This window comes from Urocitellus parryii, chromosome 2 (assembly GCF_045843805.1).
Source record: "Urocitellus parryii isolate mUroPar1 chromosome 2, mUroPar1.hap1, whole genome shotgun sequence".
NCBI lineage: Eukaryota > Metazoa > Chordata > Mammalia > Rodentia > Sciuridae > Urocitellus > Urocitellus parryii.
Window position 1 is genome coordinate 199,572,906 of NC_135532.1, and position 19,487 is coordinate 199,592,392.

The 19,487-nt window shown below is 35.0% G+C and overlaps 1 protein-coding gene across 1 annotated transcript in view; it reads left to right on the top strand.

Moving 5' to 3' along the window:
• The first annotated feature begins 233 nt into the window (after positions 1-233).
• Positions 234-19,487, top strand: part of LOC113199044 (multidrug resistance-associated protein 1-like) — a 91,473-nt gene continuing 72,219 nt past the window's right edge. The window contains exons 1-4 of the mRNA XM_026411930.2: positions 234-415; positions 6,363-6,424; positions 14,871-15,018; positions 15,674-15,816. Of these exons, the coding sequence (XP_026267715.2) occupies positions 344-415; positions 6,363-6,424; positions 14,871-15,018; positions 15,674-15,816 (425 nt within the window). The 5' untranslated portion in view covers positions 234-343. The remainder of the gene's footprint in view (positions 416-6,362; positions 6,425-14,870; positions 15,019-15,673; positions 15,817-19,487) is intronic.

The following is a 19,487-nucleotide window of genomic DNA, read 5'->3' on the forward strand; positions in this document are numbered from 1 at the left end:
CTTATACGTGTCATGAGAGGAAGGAACCAGCTTTGTGCTTTCTAACAGGCCAACCTAGAAATTGGGAAATTGAGGACCAGTAAGTCAAGTGCAAGTCTGGGATCCTCTGAGATGGACAATTTCTCTCCCTCCCTTCTAACTCTTCCTCCTCCCAGCACTACCGGGTTCCACCCTCACCCCGCCCCCGGTCCTCTGACCAGGAAGGGCAGTGGGTACAGCTGGCAAGGCGACAGCTGACTCTCACGCACGGGTCTGCCACCTCCAGAGCTCTGCATCACAGCGCCTCCCAAGGGAGGTGACAACCCCAGCACCTCTCCGCCGCCAGTCTCAGGTGCCCAGCGGCATGTTTTCCAGCCTGCCGAGGTGGGGCGCCTGCAGGTTCTACGAGCCGATCCCAGGGGGGCTGGATACGCAGGTAAAGCCCCCTGGTCCTGGGGCGGAGGCGGAGCAAGTCTTGGCGGCTCCGGTGGGGGCGGGAGTGGAAAAGGGGGGACGGGCTGGCTCCTGGGACCTTGGACTAGGCAGATGTCTCAGAGCCTTATTTTAGTGGTGCAGAGACAGACACATGCACACGCTCCAATCCTGAGAGCTGAGATCAGTCCCCAGGACGGTGGGAAACCTGAGCCATCGTGATCTACGCCTTGGTGAAGAGACATCTGAAGAATAAGTGACTCCTGCATAAGGAAAAACAAGCGTTTGAGAGCATGAATGGGCTTGTCCTTGCTGAAGGGGTGGAAGCCCGTGGGGAAATTCTACAACCAGGGACTCATCCCACGAAAACCGCGGGAGCCATTAGACATAAATACTTGGAACCCTGACTTGGGTATGGGGACACTAGGGTCTGGGACAAATCCAGAAACTGTAGACACTTAATGGTGCTTTGCTCTACCCCATAATGAGTCATTCTTCTCCCACAATAGGAGTCATGTGCTAAGGCAGTAGCCCAGAGAAATGAAACCTTCCGTTGTGAATTAGGAGAGATTTGTCTAACAAAAATTGCATTCGTTTCATTTATTATCACTATATAAGACGTGGTCTTTAAAAATAGTCCTTCATACAAGTTGTTCTATAGTTCTAACAAAAAACAAATAAAGAAAAAAGAAGAAATAAACATATTTTGTGGAACTCGTTTTAAAATTTGTCTTTTGTTATAATTCCAAAATTTAAATAAATATAACAGCTATTTTTCTTATTACGTATAAAATGAAATTATAAAAAAATTTAAAAAACTAAAAAAAAAAAGTTGCATGTAAACTATGCTTTTTAAAGTTTACATAATAGAGGGGTCAATAAGCCCTTAAAATATGGAAAAGCCCCCTCAAGACAATATGCCTGTTTCATCTTACAGTGGAGAGAACAGGCTCAATCAGTCAAATTGTTTTAATGTCATTACTGAACAGCGAAGTTGCCACAAGCCCTAAATTACAAACTTACATAGTGGGAAATTATAAAACTCAAGCAATTTCCTCATCAAAAATTCCACTGTGCTCTTCCTCTAGAATTCAAATAATGTTTATTTTCTTGATTGTTTTTCAACGTTGATAGTCATTACAGATAAAAAAAAATCCGCTTGAACAGAATAGAAAATGTCCATTTTAATTATATTATATAATGCAAAAAATTTTTAAAGTTAATGGCTTGAAAGCATATTGAAGACCTTACATGATTACATTCATGGTTGAGTCAATATTTTTGAAATAATGAATTTTAGTTAACAAATCTCTTCCTAACCTATAAACTAAGAACGTGATTTTGTGATTCAGTAGGGCTGGCATGGTGATCTAAGACTAGAATGCTTGTAAATATTTTTAGTTGATAGTAACATTTATTTGTCTGTTCATTCATTCATTTATTCATTCATCCAAAATATATTTATTATGAACTAGGTTCTAAGAAAAAACTAGATATCCAGAGTGAAATTTAATGTATTTTCTGTCCTCCAGAGATACTGATTATACTAGGAGAAAAGCACATGCTAGAAAAGATGACATTCTGGGAGGATGGGGTGAACTTTAGTGAGTGCAGATCTGAAGGAGCCCTCAAGTCCTCCCTAAGGAGTACGTTGAGATTTCCTTGATGACACAGAACCACCATGTGAATAAGAGAAGAGGAAAAAACAGTTGGGCACAGTGGCACACCCCTGAAATCTCAACAGCTTGGGAAGCTGAGACAGGAAGATCCCAAGTTAAAAGCCAGCCTCATCAATATCCAGGCGCTAAGCATCTCAGTGATACCCTGTCTCTAAATAAAAATACAAAGTAGGGCTGGGGATGTGGCTCAGTGGTTGAGTACTCCTGAGTTCAATCCCTGGTACCGCCCCTTCCCCCCTCCCCCACCCCCACCCCCCCCACCCCCGCAAAAAAAAAAAAAAAAAAGAAGAGGAAAAGCAAAGGCAGTAAGTAAATCCTGAACAGGACTGAAGTGCAAGGGGAGGTGAGTGGAACAACAATGGGCAGGAACAAATGCCTAAGTCATAGAAAGCAGTATGTGACAGGTATGGAGTTGAAAGTGTGGAATGTAGGAATAGAAGACAGAATGGACTATCTAAATTAGATCTAATTTGTTAGATTCTTAAAAGGTCTTGTGCCAGTTTCTTGAAGTCTGTGTGTTATTTTCCTTGTCTAAAAACATGGCAATCAGAAACATGTTTCCACCACAAAGGTATTTTGTATTTAATGAGAGAGAACATTTTGTACAGAATCTGATACATAGTAAGTTATTAAAAACATACCTCTTTTTGATTTCTAAATGCTTTCCCTTCTCTATGAGTCTATACTTCCACTTTCCTACTTTTAGATCTTTTGTACAACACCCTCAAAGGAAATTAGGGGATATGAGATATTAAACCTAGCAATCAGTCACACAAACCCTATCTTTGTGAGGCCACATCTCACAAAGAAGATGAGCAGACATTTTACCAAGTGCTGGATCCTGGTTATGCTATGGCACAGTGGGTCTAAATAATTTGGGTATATCAGCTTTCCAGGAGTGTAACAAATTCCTAATCTCAAGAAACTTAAAAAGAGGCTCAGAGTTTAGGAGGTTTCATTCTATGGCTCCTTTGCTTTGGTTATATGGCAGCACGGGACATCATGGAGGAAGCATGTGAAGGAGGATGTCCTTTTACCTCATGACTCCCTGCAAAGGAGACAAAGAGGAAAAGGTTGGGTTCCATTATCTGTGTCAAGGGTATACCCTTAAATGATCTAAGACCTTTGATGAGGCCCTACCTCTTAAACATTTTCATTACCTCTGAACAGACCTTAAAAGGACATTTGAGATTCAAACTATAGCATGCTCTTGCTTCTCTGCCATAATCCAGAAATAAGAGTGCCTCCAGTCAAGTGAAAATTGCCCTTAAGTCAGCAGTGTTATGTTTATGAAATATCTACTGTAAGTCCTATTAGGGTCTGTAAACAAGTCAGGATGGCGCCTGGCATTTTGCCAGGGGGAGTGGTTTGTGAGGTGGCGCCAGCGAGCCATTAAGTGTGGAGATTTCTTATTGGTTGACTGCTGTATCTAGTTTATGTTAATTAAGATAAGCTGTGTGGAATGTATAAATACCTCTGTTGTCCTACAATAAACGGCTCCTACTCCTGCTGTATCAATCTACACAAGTTGCTTGTCACTCCCCGGTTATTTTGCTGCAGCTGGACTGCAGCAAGTCCAGTGATAGAGAAGTACAATGGATAATCAAAAGGCTTAGAAGACAAAGGCCTGTGCAAGCTTAATAAGACAAAGGCAAAGAGACACCAATTGGGGTCAAGCAGATCTGGAGATTAGAGATGTGTGAGTAAGAAGGGGTAAATTAGAAGGACTAAAAAAGAAAATTGAAATGTAATCCCACATGTTTCTATATAGAAAAATAGAAACATGTTCTATATATTATATTTTTCTATATACAAGTTGCAATGCATTGATATTTAAATAATAAACTCAGTGAAATCTATAGTATGAATTCAGTAACTAACTATTCCTTGAAAAATTATTCATATATTCTTGATGCTTTGTAAGAATTAAGCATCTTCACCATTATTTTTTTTTAACCTGGCTGCTGTTCCTTCTCAGACATTATATATACTTGGACTTTGCCTATGATAAATTCAGTATAAGATGCCAGGTCCACACTTAAGGAGGCTGTTTACCAGAGTAATCAGTGGGCCTCATATAAGATACTACCTGGAAAATTATTCTAAGGGAAATATCAAGTCAAATGCTGAGTTCTAGTCTTCTAAAGTAACTATCTGTGAAGCTTTGTAAGACTTAGGTGCTTAAAACACAACCCATTATACTTAGCTGATGACTTTCTGGATCCATTGGGCTGTGTCCTGACTTGGATCAGCTTCTCTGATACCTGCTGAGCTCCTACTCATCTACAGTCAGCTTGCAGCTCCACTGATGGCTGGATAATGCAGCCCCTCTTTACCCATGTGCCTGACAGTTTTCAAGGTCTTGGGCAAAAACAGATGTGGTAAGATTTTGAGTTTAGAATTAGAGCTCTTTCAATGTTGCTCCCGTGGCATTTTCATGATCAAAGCAACATTGTCAAGACTCAACAGATGGGAATTAAGATCTACTCGGTGGAATAAGCTGCAAAGAATTGTTAGCCATTTACAATGTGCCAGACATGTACCTGTTTGGGAGGTGGAAGAGATCCTTTCATTGACAGTGAATTATCAAATTGATAACTCCCTCTGACATTTGGATATATGTCACAAAAGTTGAATTCCAGGTTAATTGGAGAATTTTAACAATATTTCCCCAATAACTTGTGTATTTGTTTTTTAAAATAATATAGTTAATAAAAACAGTGATGGCAACATCATAATTCATGTTATTGAGTCTTTGGGGCCAAAATTGTGATAAATGTTTTTTAATCATCATTATACTTACTTCTTACAAAAATCCTGAGGATAGATACCATTTGGAAAAGTTTTATATAAATGATTTTTATCATTTACTATAATGCAGAAAACAGATTTAAAGTTGAATATCATGTTTTCCCTTCATGCTCAGGACATCTTGCTGTATGGGATGGAATTTTTTCTTTTCTCTCTTTTAGGTTCAGAATTTTTAAAATATGGTAAACTCTTTGTTTGAGTATGGAATCCAAACTGGGTTAGAGAGGATCAATACAAAAGTTGTTAAACATGGGACAATTTTTAAGAATCAAATTTAGCTTAGTGATTGATCAGATTTACTTTTTGAAATACAGATGGATGCTGACTCTAAAAATGTAAAAAAAAAAAAAAAAAGTCAATTTTGAAAGCTTCCTTTTAAAAATCTCTCTTCTCTTCATTGAACCCACTAAGTTAATGAGAAAACTTTTAGGGAAATGTTTAACTTTAAAATAATATGTAATTGTGATAATTACATGATTGCGAATGCCATTATAAAAATATATAATTAAGTGCTTATACAGAAGTATGCCAAATACCTATTGTCTTTTTTCTGGACTTCAGAAAAAATGAAAACTATATTTAAAAAAAATTTTTTTTAGTTGTTGATGTACCTTTATTTTATTTATTTTTATATGTGGTGCTGAGAATTGAACCCAATGCCTCATGCATGCCAGACAAGTGCTGTATCACTGAGCCACAACTTTAGCCTGACAACTATCTTTAATTTAATAATTATAAAATATGTGTATAAGTCAAAGTATGTATGTATATATGTTCATACACACATAACTATCATAAGTATATATTATAGTGCATGCTATAATATACATGTATATGGACATATACAGAGAGAAGAGTAAGTTTTAGAAATTATCATCTATTCCAACATCATTTACTCATATGTAAATGGTCATAATGTTGGTGAAAATCTTAAAATTCCTTTACTCCAATAATCACCCAGGAATATATTCGCTTAACTGTACTCCTTGAAGATTATGAAATCAATGTATCTTTAACTGTTAGTAAAATAACTTATTTAATGTTTACTCTTCCACCTACTGACCAAGATACAGGCTGAGCTTCCTTAATTCAACAGTCTAAAATCTGAAATACTCCAAAATATGAAACTTTTTTTAGCACCAATTTGATGCCACAAGTGGAAAATTTCACACCTGACTTCCTGGAATATACTGCAGTCAAAATGCAGGCATACTAAAAGCATTGTGTAAAATTACCTTCAGGATATGTGTATAAGGTAAACATAAAATATAAAAGAACTTCAAATTTAGATTTGGGTCACATCCTAAGATATCTCATTATGTCTATGAAAACATTCCAAAACCTTAAAAAAAAATCCAAAATACTTCTGATCTCAAATATTACAGATAAGGCTTATACAACCTGAATTCCAAATGAAAACTAAAGGCATTAAGTATGTGTTCATTATGTTTTTCATTTTAGAAATGCAGTCCAGAGAAAAGTGCTTCATTTTTCAGTAAAGTGACATACTCCTGGTTTAGCAGGTAAGAATTATACTTACTTATTAACAGCATGTGGAGATAAGAACAATTCCAAGGGAAAAGACACTGGAATGCTATTCCTTTACTTTAAGTATGAATATTTTTACAATATGTCATTGTAAAGACTTTCTTTTCATGTCACCTATTACACAGAAATCATAGGTAATGACAATAAGGCTATCTCTTTTTAGGAAATGTGTCCTGTGAGCACTAAGGAGGGAAAGAAAAAAGGAACCTTTTCTTAACATCAAGTAAATGTAATACATATATATACATACATATATATATGTATGTATATATCATATGTATGTGTGTGTAAATGTATGCATGTGTATGGAATTCATCCATTGGATTGGTACCCAGGTAGGATCAAGTATGTGTTATAAGTCTGTTTCTTTTGAGTCCATGTTTTTTTTCACTTATGTCTTTCTACTCTTAACTAGGAGTGGTTTCATATATGCTTATATATTCTACTATAAAAACTCATACACGTACATACATAAGAAATCATTTTTGTAAAATACTGTGCTTTATGTCACAGAGTAATTAATCTGTATAGTACAATGAGAGCTCAGAAGTTCTTTTAGACACACCAGTATGATCTCTGACTTTAACACAGGAATGAAGTCAAATGAGAAGTGTTGACTTTCTTATTTTATAAATTCAGAAGATTTTTTAGAAATATATTTCTTTCTCACTCTTAAGAGAAAGTTTCTGATAATATGAAATTAAATCTACCTTGTTAACTTCATTTACCCTGCTTAGTAAAAACAAAATTCAATTTTTGTCTACAAATATTTTCTCAAGAGTAGATGAATCCTTAAAATAATTGATTGAAAACTAGATGACCTGATCTCTGCTAACCTTTAAAAATATAGGGATAAATAATTTAGTTTCTGCTTTCTTGGAATTCATAGCAGAATTAGAAAGATTAAAAAATAAATCATCAATTATCAAAAGGTAACAAAGATGTATCAAAAAAGCAACATAAATAAGATTAAGAAACACATTTTCAGTAGAGTCATCTAAAAAAATTTGCACTGCTTTGAAATGTTTCATGAGTACATGTATCTTAATTCAACATTTAAAGATGTGTAGGAGTGAATCAGGTTGCATTCCAAGTTGCCACTTGCAAGCCACAGAAAGAAGAGAGAACTGCCCCTTCACACCTTGCAGGACATTAGAGTGGCATAAGACTAACCCAGAGGGAGAGATCATGAGACTTTCTTTAGAACATTGTGAAGGGAATGAAAAGACACTGGAGAATCATAACAGAAGAGTGATGTGATCATATTTGCATTTTAGAACATCACCTTTGCAATAATGTAGAAAAGGTGTATAAGAGATAGAAATGGAGACAGGAAAATTTATAAAGAGTCTCTTTGGGTGTCCTGGAAGATTTATGGTCACATTTTGAAATAAGATAATGATAAAGGTGATAAAAAGGAAGAAACTATTTAGAAGATTTATTTAGAAAAGTGTGGATTGGATGAGATTATTGAAGGACTGGGAAAAGTGTAGGTTAAATGCCAATTTCTAGTTCAGGTAACTGTGAAGTTCCGTTGTGGTGGGAAAAAAAAAATGTAGGCTCAGATGGGGGAAGTTTTACTCTGAGAGGCATGAGAAGCATCATTTAAACAGGTATTTGGATATGTGGTCTCTAGTATGGATTTGGGAATCACTTATTATAGGTCAGTCGCTGAAACCATCGATATGAATATGACTGTCAAGAAAGAAAATCCACTGAATACAGATGGCTTGTTGGGAATCCTTCATTTTTAAATGAAGAGAGGAGTTGTAGTCAGTCTACAAAGGAAACTATATACAGGTATTCACAATGTAAGAGGAATATCCAAGGACAGAAATATGATTAGCAATTAAGAAAAAAGGAGCTATCAAAAAAGGAGAAAGATAAGCAGATGTAGCTCAGTGGTCATGTGCTTAGCATGCATAAGGCCCTACATTCAATCCCCACCACCATCAAAAAATATAATAATAAAACAAAATATTCAATAGAGCTAAATGTTAAAAAGGGAGTAAATTAAAATAAATACAGGATACTCTTCCTTAAATTTGGCAACCTTAAGATTAGTCTTTTTTTTTTTTTTTTTGAAATCAGGTTAAGTAGAAAATGTATATACTTATGGGCAAATTCCAGGTAGACAAAACTGAATTATGGTAAGAATTCCAAGTTATATCAACCTAGGAACCAATTAAAGAGTTTGGCAAAAATTTTATACTAATACAATTAAACTACATATTAGGAAGAAAAACAATTAGGTAGAAATTATAGTAATATGTGCTTATGTGCTATTTACAGTTAATGATTTTTGACTTTTCAAATTAACATATGTATATAAATGTTTTCCAAACCTGGATTCTGTTACATCTGTGAATTGAGAGAAAGAGTACTATTTATTGTGGTTTTAAAAAATTGGGGTCATTTTAAAGTTGTAGATATCAAAGAATTTAAATTGTACAGATTAAATTAATTTCAGTCAAATATAGATTTAAATTTTTATTACCAAACTATAAAATTGTATGTAATATTTAATTTTGTGAATACCATTTTAGGATTCCTAAAGCAAGAAACTGAAATTAAGTGTAAGCATAACATTTTTGTAAATGCTAATATTTTGAAATCCATATCTTAAGTTAATTAAACATACCAACATGCTATAATTGCTGACTATCATATTTATTTTATTTAAATTTAGCATAACAGAAGTAAATACAAAATATTTTTATAGTATGCTATTATTTGGAATGTCGCTGGCTTGATTTTTTATTTGATGGTTAGACAATTGCAGTTGGAAAATAACTGTTGTTTAATAGGAGACTCAGAATAGCTAAAGCAATCCTTAGCAAGAAGAATGAAGCAGGAGGCATCACAATACCAGACCTAAAACTATACTACAGAGCAATAGTAACAAATATGGCATGATATTCACACCAATATAGACTTGTAGACCAATGGTACAGAATAGAGGACACAGAGGAAAATTCACATAAATACGGTTATCTCATATTAGACAAAGGTACCAAAAGCACACTAGAGAAAAAATAGCTTCTTTAACAAATGTTGCTTGGAAAACTGAAAAACCATATGCAGCAAAATGGCCCCTTTTTCTCACATGCACAAAACTCAACCCAAAGTGGATCAGGGACTTAGGAATTAAACCAGACATCCTGCACCTAATGGAAGAAAAAGTTGGCCCAAATCTTCATCATGTTGGATTAGACTCTGACTTTCTTAATAAGAAAGACTTCTATAGCACAAGAAATAAAATCAAGAATCAATAAATGGGATGAATTCAAACTGAAAAGTTTCTTCTCAGCAAAACAAACAAACAAACAAAAAAACAATCTGTGATGTGAATAGAGAGCCTTCATCTTGGGAGCAAATTTTTACCACATGCACATCAGATAGAGCACTAATTTCCTGGATATATAAAAAACTTCAAAAATTTAACACAATAATAATAATAATAATAACCCAATCAGTAAATGGGCCAAAGATTTGAACAGATACTTCTTAGAAGATGATATACACTTGACCAACAAAGACATGAAAAAATGTTCAGCATCTCTAGCAATTAGAGAAATGCAAATCAAAACTACTCTAAGATTTCATCTTTCGCCAGTCAGAATGGCAGCTATTAAGAATACAAACAACAATAAGTGTTGGCAAGGATGTAAGGGAAAAGGCACACTTATATATTGCTGGTGGGACTGCAAATTAGTGCAACCAATCTGAAAAGCAGTATGGAGATTCTTTGGAAAACTTGGAATGAGACCACCATTTGACCCGGCTATCCCACTCCTTGGGTTATACCCAAAGGACTTAAAAACAGTTATGTAGCCGTGTCCATATTTATTGCAGCACAATGCACAATAGCTAAACTGTGGAACCAACCTAGATGCCCTTCAGTAGATGAATGGGTAAAGAAATTGTGGTATATATGCTCAATGGAATAATACTCAGCATTAAAGGAGAATAAAATCATGGCATTTGCATGTAAATGGATGGAGTTGGAGAATATTATGCTAAGTTAGCCAATCCCAAAAAAAACAAAGTCTGAATGTTTTCTCTGATATGTGGATGCTGATCCATATTCGGATGTGTGTAGGGTGGGTGCATGGGAGGAATGGAGGAACTTTAAATAGTGCAAGGGCAAGGGAGGGGAGGGAAGTGGGTATAGTGGGAAGAAAGATGGTAAATGAGGTGGACATCATTACCCTAACTAAGTATATGTATGAAGACATGAATGATGTGACTCTACTTTGTGAACAACCAGAGACAAGAAAAATTGTGCTCTATATGTGTACTATAAATTGAAGTGCATTCTGTTGTCATGTATAACAAATTAGAATAAATAAATACATTTAAAATTTAAACAAAAGAAAAAGATCTATTATTTAAGAGAATGTCCCTCTGAAATCATTGTTTAATTATATTCTTGTGTCTGGTTTTCAGTTGTAAAATAAAGTCAGAAATTATTTCCTAGGCCAACTTTGCCCAAAATTATATAAATAATTCAATTAAAAATGAGCTCAGACAATACATTACTTAGGAAATAATATGCTTATGAGTCTTAATTCCTAAGGTAGTAGCGATCTAGATCATTTTGATGATCAAATAATTACCAAGCCTTTATTAGAAAATATAATCTGTCTTTAGTGTATAATGATCAGGGTCATAGAATAATCCCCTTGATATATGTGGAAAAATCTAGTTAATGTTTTTATGGGTCACAGTTGGGTCATTATTTTAACTAGGCCTACATTCTCCAATATGTCCTACCTTTTATTCACACATTAATAAAATGTGTACATTAACTGGCTTTGTTTCAGTCAATGATTTTTGGACAGATTGATTCATTCCTTTACTATCTACTCAAAAAAAGGGACAATCACCCCTTCCCAGAAATCTTTAAAAGGTGACTAATATTAATGTAAATGAAAATGCTCTCTGTTCTTGTTTTGCAAGTATTTAAATTTATTCATCTACAAAATTATATTTTACTGCATCTTTCTAATTAAATGACACTTGTTAATATTACATATGTTCAAAATTCTGTCTATGATGACAAAATTAAAAATGGAGTGGTGTTATCACATTTCGAAGCAACTGTCTGACTTTTGTTAAAGTAGCATTAATTTATTCCACATAGAAAAAACTGCAACCTGTCCCTGGAGTTCATGGTGTTTAACCACCTGTAAAAATGGAAATGAATACTGCCCTGTCTGCTTTAAAGAGTTGTGAGGATTAGGTGAACTGAAATGAATACCCTTTGAAGAGAAAAAAATATTCTAACAAATACTAGATGCACATTGGAATCTGATAATTGCTTTGAGAAGAAGGTCCACAAGTTGATGGGATCCAGCAAATGCAACATTTCAGTCATGGAGAAGGTCAACTATTGATCCTAGTTGCTTCCCAAAAAGCTCCCTCAACATTTAATATAAAGAAATACCACTTCTACACTTCTTCTTTTTCCCAAACTCTTAAGTGGGAATATAAGTCTGCCCCATTGTGATCAGAGTCTTAAAAGTTTATCACAGAGAACAAAAGATGGGGAGGGAGCACACACCTGGGAGAAAGGAAGTCAAGGTAGCTAAATTACAGAGCCATGAAAATCACAATCAATTCAGCTGAAGTGTCACTTCTAGATACTGCATTATTTGGAGACTCAGCATGAAAGCTAGGGGTCACTTATCCCTGAACCAAAACCGCTGAGTTTTGCACAGTTCTATCTCAAAATGCTGAGGCAGTAAATGTTATTAAAAATGCTTTTCTGAAAAATCAATGTGATCTTATTTTGAAAATGAATATTTATTTTATGCAATGGAATAGAAGGACTTAATATGACATGAAAGGAGTTTATTGCTTAATATGTTTTTAAAAGTGCACTTCAGGAAAATGTCCAGCATATTTGAGCCAACAGAAACATGATTACTGATGGTACTTTCTTATTACATTTGGGCCTTTTTGTTAAATAAGGATTGTAATATGCTACTATGTATTACAATAAAAGTAAAATTGAATCCAATGGAGAATCCAGTTACCACAGGGTTTACATTCATCCCAGGGTCAATCAGTTGAGATTTTTCAGTAACAATGAAAATGAAGTAGACCTAGTTGGAGTAGTATAATAGTTTGCTATGGTTTCTTGGTCTAATGCATTTTATAATTGAAGGAACTGAGGCTAGAGAGTTTGAAGGATTAGATATAAATTAGTTTAATTTTTTTTTTTTTTTTTTTTACTGTGCAAGTCACATCACCAAGCTCACAGACTATATCTGAATTCTATCACTGAGAATTGTGTTTGGGTTCAAGTAACAGAGTAGTCAAATAATAATAGCTTAAACAAATAAGTACAGACATGACTATGGGTTGACATAATGACATTTTGGTCACAACGTCATAACAGTGCATTACTCACTTTTGTGTTTGTGGCATTGTCGGTGTAAACTACCCCACTGCACTGCCACTTGTGTAAAAGTATATCACATCTGATTATATATCGTACCTGATACTTTATAATAATAATAAACACCTCTGTTACTGCTTTACATGTTTACTGTATTATACTTTTATCATTATTTTAGAGTGTGTGCCTTCTGTTTACTAAAAAAAAAAATCACTGTAAAACTATCTTCTGGGATATGCTATCAACACCTATTACATCTCAGGTTTACCATGACTCCTGATTACATAAAGAAGCCATGCCAAGTGAGTGACCTATGCCATCTAGGTTCCTTTAATGACACCTTTTGATGTTTGCACAAAAAAATATTGCCTAATAGCATATCTCTGGGAATGTGTCTCATCATTCAACAAGGGTTAATTGCATTCATTTTCTTAGTGAGAGAAAGACATGGAACATGCTGGCGAGCTACCTCAAAAATGCTATGAAAGGCCCTGTCTTCCAACTTTCCATGCTTCTCATTGGCTTTTCACCTCTGATGGCAAAGGTAGTGTCTTAGTCCACTTCCTAGTTCTATAACCAAATACCTCAGACTGCATAAATTCTTAGGGAAGGAAATTAACTTGTCAGAGTGGTGAAAGCTGGGAGATTCCAAGCATGGCCTTTGTGCTGTTAGTGTTTCCATGCTGCATCAGGCTTGGTGAAAAGCCAATGAACAAGCAGGTGACCGGAAATCAGTAGATCTCACCCTCTTGTCCACTCCCTCCCTCAGTCACTTACCCCTCCAACAAGTTGATCCTTTTCATGAGGATGACTTGATCCACATTGCCTCACCACCTCTTAAAGTTCCCCCTCTTAATGCCGTTACAATGGCAATTACATTTCCAGATTAGTTTTGGAGAGGACATCCAAACCATAGCAGGTTCTATATCAGAATATCATTTCTTCAGTATGTGAACAAGAGTAAGCAGAAGGAAAGGGGTAGCAAAATATTTCTCTGCTTCAAGTTTTATAGTTTCTTTTGAAATCAAAATTTCTCCCCAGCATATTTTTGTTTCAGTATAATTAGCCATAACTAGTTAGTTATGTTCCTAACCCCAAGTAAAGGGTAATGGGATTTCCAGGACTGCTTTAGACCAACCATAATCCATAATTCAGCTACTGGAATATGGGCTGTCCCGGAGTTCACGAGACTTTCAACTGAATAATATAAGATTTCCATTAGCAGGAAGATGGTAGAACAGAAGGATTGCTGAGGGAATGTGCAGTTCATCATTTCCCACAATAAGTTTTGTGGTCTGGCTAGATTGTGCATGTTTGTCTGCCTTTCAGTTTAGACACACTATTCTCACAGAATTGTTTATGGTACACCTTGGGCCCTTTGAAGGAAGGGGGGATGCAAACTCTAAGAGGTTTGCAGAAACTTGCCATTTTCAGGTGTCAACTCAAAAATGGCACTCTCACATTGGCTGGTATTCTACCGGTCAGAGTAAGTCATATAGCCAAGGTCAAAATTTATGGGCTAAGGACAGATATTCTACATATTGTTGGAAAATCTCTACAGGCAAATCACAAAAAGCAAATAAATTTCCAACAGAATAGCAAAAAGTTGCAAACGCAAAGGGTGGATCCATTTCTCCTCTGCACAAGCCTAAAAAACAAATGTGGGTTCTTGAATGAGTGGGTGAATAACTTAACTGTAAAAGTTTGCTACTGATATTTCAGTAAAGGAGGTAAGATACATGAGTAGTATGTTTTCCAAATGTAAGATGAGTAATGAAGTTGGTATTTCACTAAATTATTGAATGTCTAAATAGCCATTTTAAAAACTACAAATAATTGTAATACATCATTTAACTCTGTAATAAAGTTGTACGAATTTTAAAATATACAATCTGGTCATTCTATCCTAATCAATAAAGCAATTTATAACCCAGGGAGTAAAATAAATGCATGTAAAATTATTTAAAGTAATTTCTGATTATGCTGAATTATTTACCTTACCATTTTATTTTTAGAATAATTATTTTAGGCTATAAGAAACCTTTGGAAAGAGAGGATCTTTTTGAACTAAATGAAAGTGATTCTCCCTACATTGTATGTCCCATCTTTGAAAAGCAATGGAGGAAGGAAGTTTTAAGGAATCAAGACAGGCAAAAGGTAGGGGTAATTAATTATTAAATTTTATTAATTACTCAAGAAGTTAACTACAATGTAAAGTTAGATAAAGATTTTTCTAAATATGAGATATTATTGTTATTAATCCAAAAAAAACCCCTAAATTATTTGCAGTGACAAACCATTCTCATAAGCACAACTGGTAGTCATTGTGACCCATTTCTATACTCAAATTTTTCATCATCTCTTCTCTTTATGTATATTTGGTTTGTCAGTCATGGTGGCAAAGATGGCTCCTATATCTCATAGTATACACCTATTGGTCAAAGTAAGTCACATTGTGACCACAGCAAGTTTGTGGGGCAAATCTTCCATATATAACATCACATATACACACATATATCCTTTTATAACATCCCCCAAAGAAAATGCACCTCGGAGATAAGGCAGTATTAATATTAATGAAATAATTTCAAAAAGTGATGAGTAAATGAAGTTGTGTTGGTGTTATTAACACCTGTGCATCTGGAAACCAATGATATGGGTCACATTTTCAACTTAACTGAATTTATTCTTTCCCTGTTGCCTTATTATCTTTGGAGTGCATCGCTAATTTTGTAGTAATATTGTATCTATATTTTACTTTTACTTATATTAGTTCTGTCCAATTTTCTCATTGTTTCTATTCTCTTTAATTACATAGGCATCTTTTCATAGAGAGGACCATACCAGGAAGCCATCTCTACTCTCTGCATTGTGGAATACATTTAAGTCTTCCCTGATTCAAGTTGCTTTGTTCAAAATGTTTGCTGATATTTTATCCTTCACTAGCCCAATCATAATGAAGTAAGTTGAAAGCTTATTGTTTTTTCTTTATTTTCTCCTCACAGGTAAATGCTAAGCAAATATTCCACTATAAAATTTCTCCTAGAAAAGAGTAGGAAAGTTTCCTTTTTGTGAATTTTATTTATTGTATGAACACTGTGTTGGGATTATCTGTGATGTGAATATAAATTGTGATACTATAGTCAGTGTTTACTGAGGTCAACAATGTAGTAAGTGATGCTATAAAATCTTTGTATTCGTAGTATTGTCAGAGTTGTCTGGAGAAACAGACCAAATAGACAGACAGATTTATAAGAGGGGAATTAATTATGAGAATTGGCTCATGAAATTATGGAAACCAAGAAATTTCCACAATCTGGGAAGCCAATATGTAATTCAGTACAAGTCTAAAGACCTGAGAACCTGGAAGTAAGACACTCAAGGACAGGAAATGGGAATTATAGTAATTTTTACTCAGAAAACAAAACAAACTTGCCCTTTTCTCATTTTTGTTTTTTATCTAGGCCACCAATTAACTAGATGACACACTAGGCCTTCCAATATCAGTCTACTAACTAAAATGCTAATCTCTTCTAGGAACTCCCTCATGGAAAATTGTACTATCAGCTATCTGGGTATTCCTTCACCAAATCAAGTTAAAGCATGAGATGAAAGTTCTATTAATTAGCTTACTTAACCTTTACAACATCCAACAAGGAAGTAGCATGTATTTTTACACCTAGGATTACAATATAGAAACAGAAAGGTTTAACTAATTTGCCTAGTCCACATAGCTAAAAACTACCAGGGTAATGATTGAACTCTTGAAAAATAGTTTGAATGTATGTTTATAAAATGCAGTGATAGATGCTTTTGATATTTGTTTTTAGCTGTGGTCTTTTGAGAATTCAACTTTATCAACCAAGGTACTAATATATAATGACTATGTCAGATTAATATATAATAATAATATATAGTAGTGATGTATATACACACACACATATATATATATATATATATATATATATCACTACTAATTAACATGTACATATTTGTAGATATATCTTTGTATATATATTTTTTCTCAAAGATTTTTTATAATATCTATCTTAAAGCATTTCTATAATATCTGCCTACAAGGGATTAAAGGCAATGAACTTGAAGCCTTGATTGTGTACCACATTTTTAAAGGAGTAATTACCTTACTTCTGTTATTTGAAGAAAACATTTATTATTAACCTATTATTTTATTTTAGCATTGAAGATACATAGTTTTTCAAACTAGTTAGAGTTTTTAAAAACAATTTAGTCATTTAATTCATGAAAATATAATTAATCATGAGTTACCTGAATTTCAGATAATTTCCAGGAGCATATTTATCCAATATTAATTGAGTATCTATTATATGCCAAACACTGTTCTAGGTAGACTATAGGGATAGAACAAAAATCAAAACAAAGTTCCATTCTGACACTTAGGATGATTTGAGAATAAACAAATGAATAAACATAAACAATATTTAGAAATCATCAGTGCTTAGGAAAGTAGAAGAACAAAGCCAAATGAGGGACTGTAAATTTCTATTTGATTTATTAGGTGATTGAAGATGACATTGGTGATAAGGTGACATTTGAGGAAAGTCCTGAAAGAAGTTAGAAAGTTAACCAAGACAATATCTGTTGTAATTTGAGGTTACATGAAGGGAAAAGGTAAGAGCTAAGGACATAGTTTGTTATCTTTGAGGGCTTGTAAGGTGACAAGTGACACTGGAGCAGAAGAAGGCTGAGAGGAAAAGTGATAAGATTAAGGTCAGAAAGGCTCAGAGTGAGTCAGGAGATCTTGAAGGGCCTTTATGAAAAGATGATGGAGAGAGTTAGAAGAGAGGCCTTAGGAAGATTTCAAGGGCAGAAAGTGATTAGACTCAAGTTTTTCTGTGATCGCTCTGGCTACTGTGTGGAGAATCATGTAAGGAAGAGGAAGAGGATCAGAAGGACCACCAGTTAAGTGTCCATTGATGTGATGCAGGCAAAAGTGAGTGGTGGCTTCAAATAGGCTGTGGTGATGAAAGTGATAAAAAGTGGTCAGAGTCTGGCTCTGGTTTAGAAGTGGAGACAAAAGAGGACATACTGATGGTTAGAATGTAGGTTGAGGGAGGAGGAGAGGTATCAAGAATGCCTTCAGAGTATTTTTTTTAAACTTAAGTCAGAAGGTAACAAAGTCACTGTGTATTATGAATACTCAGGAAAGACTAGAATAGGGAATTGAGTTTGCTTTAGGACTTTTTAAATTTGAAATATCTATTAACCATTGTGCAAGAAAGAATTGACATAGCAGGCCTGACTATGCACTCCAGAAGGCGTGCTTGTGGGAGTGGTCTGTTTCTGACATCTGGAGCTGAGATTTCAAGAGGGTTCTCACTACCTGGACAGATAGAAAGTGGTTCAATTATATTAAAACTGTTGTTATAGTTAATTGTGCCAAATACCTTCTGTCCTTCTAAGAGTCTAGAATTTTGATATGGGTTAAGAAAAAGGAAAAATATTGGACCAACCACCCTACATACTGATTTTCCACCAAATTTGCCTGGTAGAAAATATTTCACACTAGTATTAGTTGCTGGGGGAATTAAGTGTGTTCTTTGTGATTTTGCTGAAAGAGAAAAAGGAACTTTGGAAGCTTGTGCCTGTTTTCCCCTGGACTTCAACTCATGCACATTTTTTTTCTCATTGCTGATTTTGCTTTGTATTCTTTCACCATAATAAATCAGCTGTGTTTATGACTGTATGCCAAGTGCTGTAAGTTCTCCTAATGAATCATTGAATAGTCTTGGGTATTCCTGACACAGCAATTTAGATTAAAAGGTTGAGTAAGCAACTCTCTATACAAGTCTGGAATAGGGAAACGTGGAGGCACCAGTGATTAAACTGGGATTATTCTGAATTGGACTGGGGTGAGGGTCCAGCCACTGTTCTGGATGAGGCTATGTTAGCATACATGTCGAGAAGTAAAGATGTCCACGGACAAAGCCATCAGCTATTCCAATGCGTACAGTTGGTGAAGATGAAGAAATCTATCAGAGGATATTGAGAACGAATGACTAGTGTAGAAAGTAGAGAACCAAGAAAGAATGGTGTCAATATTGTGTGCGTGTACACACATATGTAACAGCGAATCCCATCAATATATACAACGGTAATACACCAATAAAAAAATGAAGAAATAAAAAATATAAATAAAAGAAAGAAAGAATGGCATCAGGAAGCCCGAGAAGAAGGTGTGCATTGCTATCAGAAAACTGTTCCACACCTCAGTATATGCCAAGAGTGATCCTACAGTTTCCTTGTGTGTGAAGAGAAAGCTACAGGCATTTAGCACCGTCTTCTTCCTCTCCTGCCCTTCTTTGGTTATCTAATGTGGCAAAATCAGCCATGTCAAAACTTAATGACATAACACAGAAGTTTCATTAATCTCATAATTTGGAGGGTCAGAACTTCAGGCAAGTTGCTTTTCTCTACTTCACAGCTCAGTGTCTTGAACAGCTGGACAAATGGAGATGTTATGTCTGGTGCCCTGGTTCTGGGTGTTGGCTGGGTGACCTTGTTTCTTCTCCCTCTTTGCTGGTACTGGAATATCCCAGATAGCTGCCTACCTTCCTAACTCAGACACCTGGGCTAAGATGGCTGGGAATGGC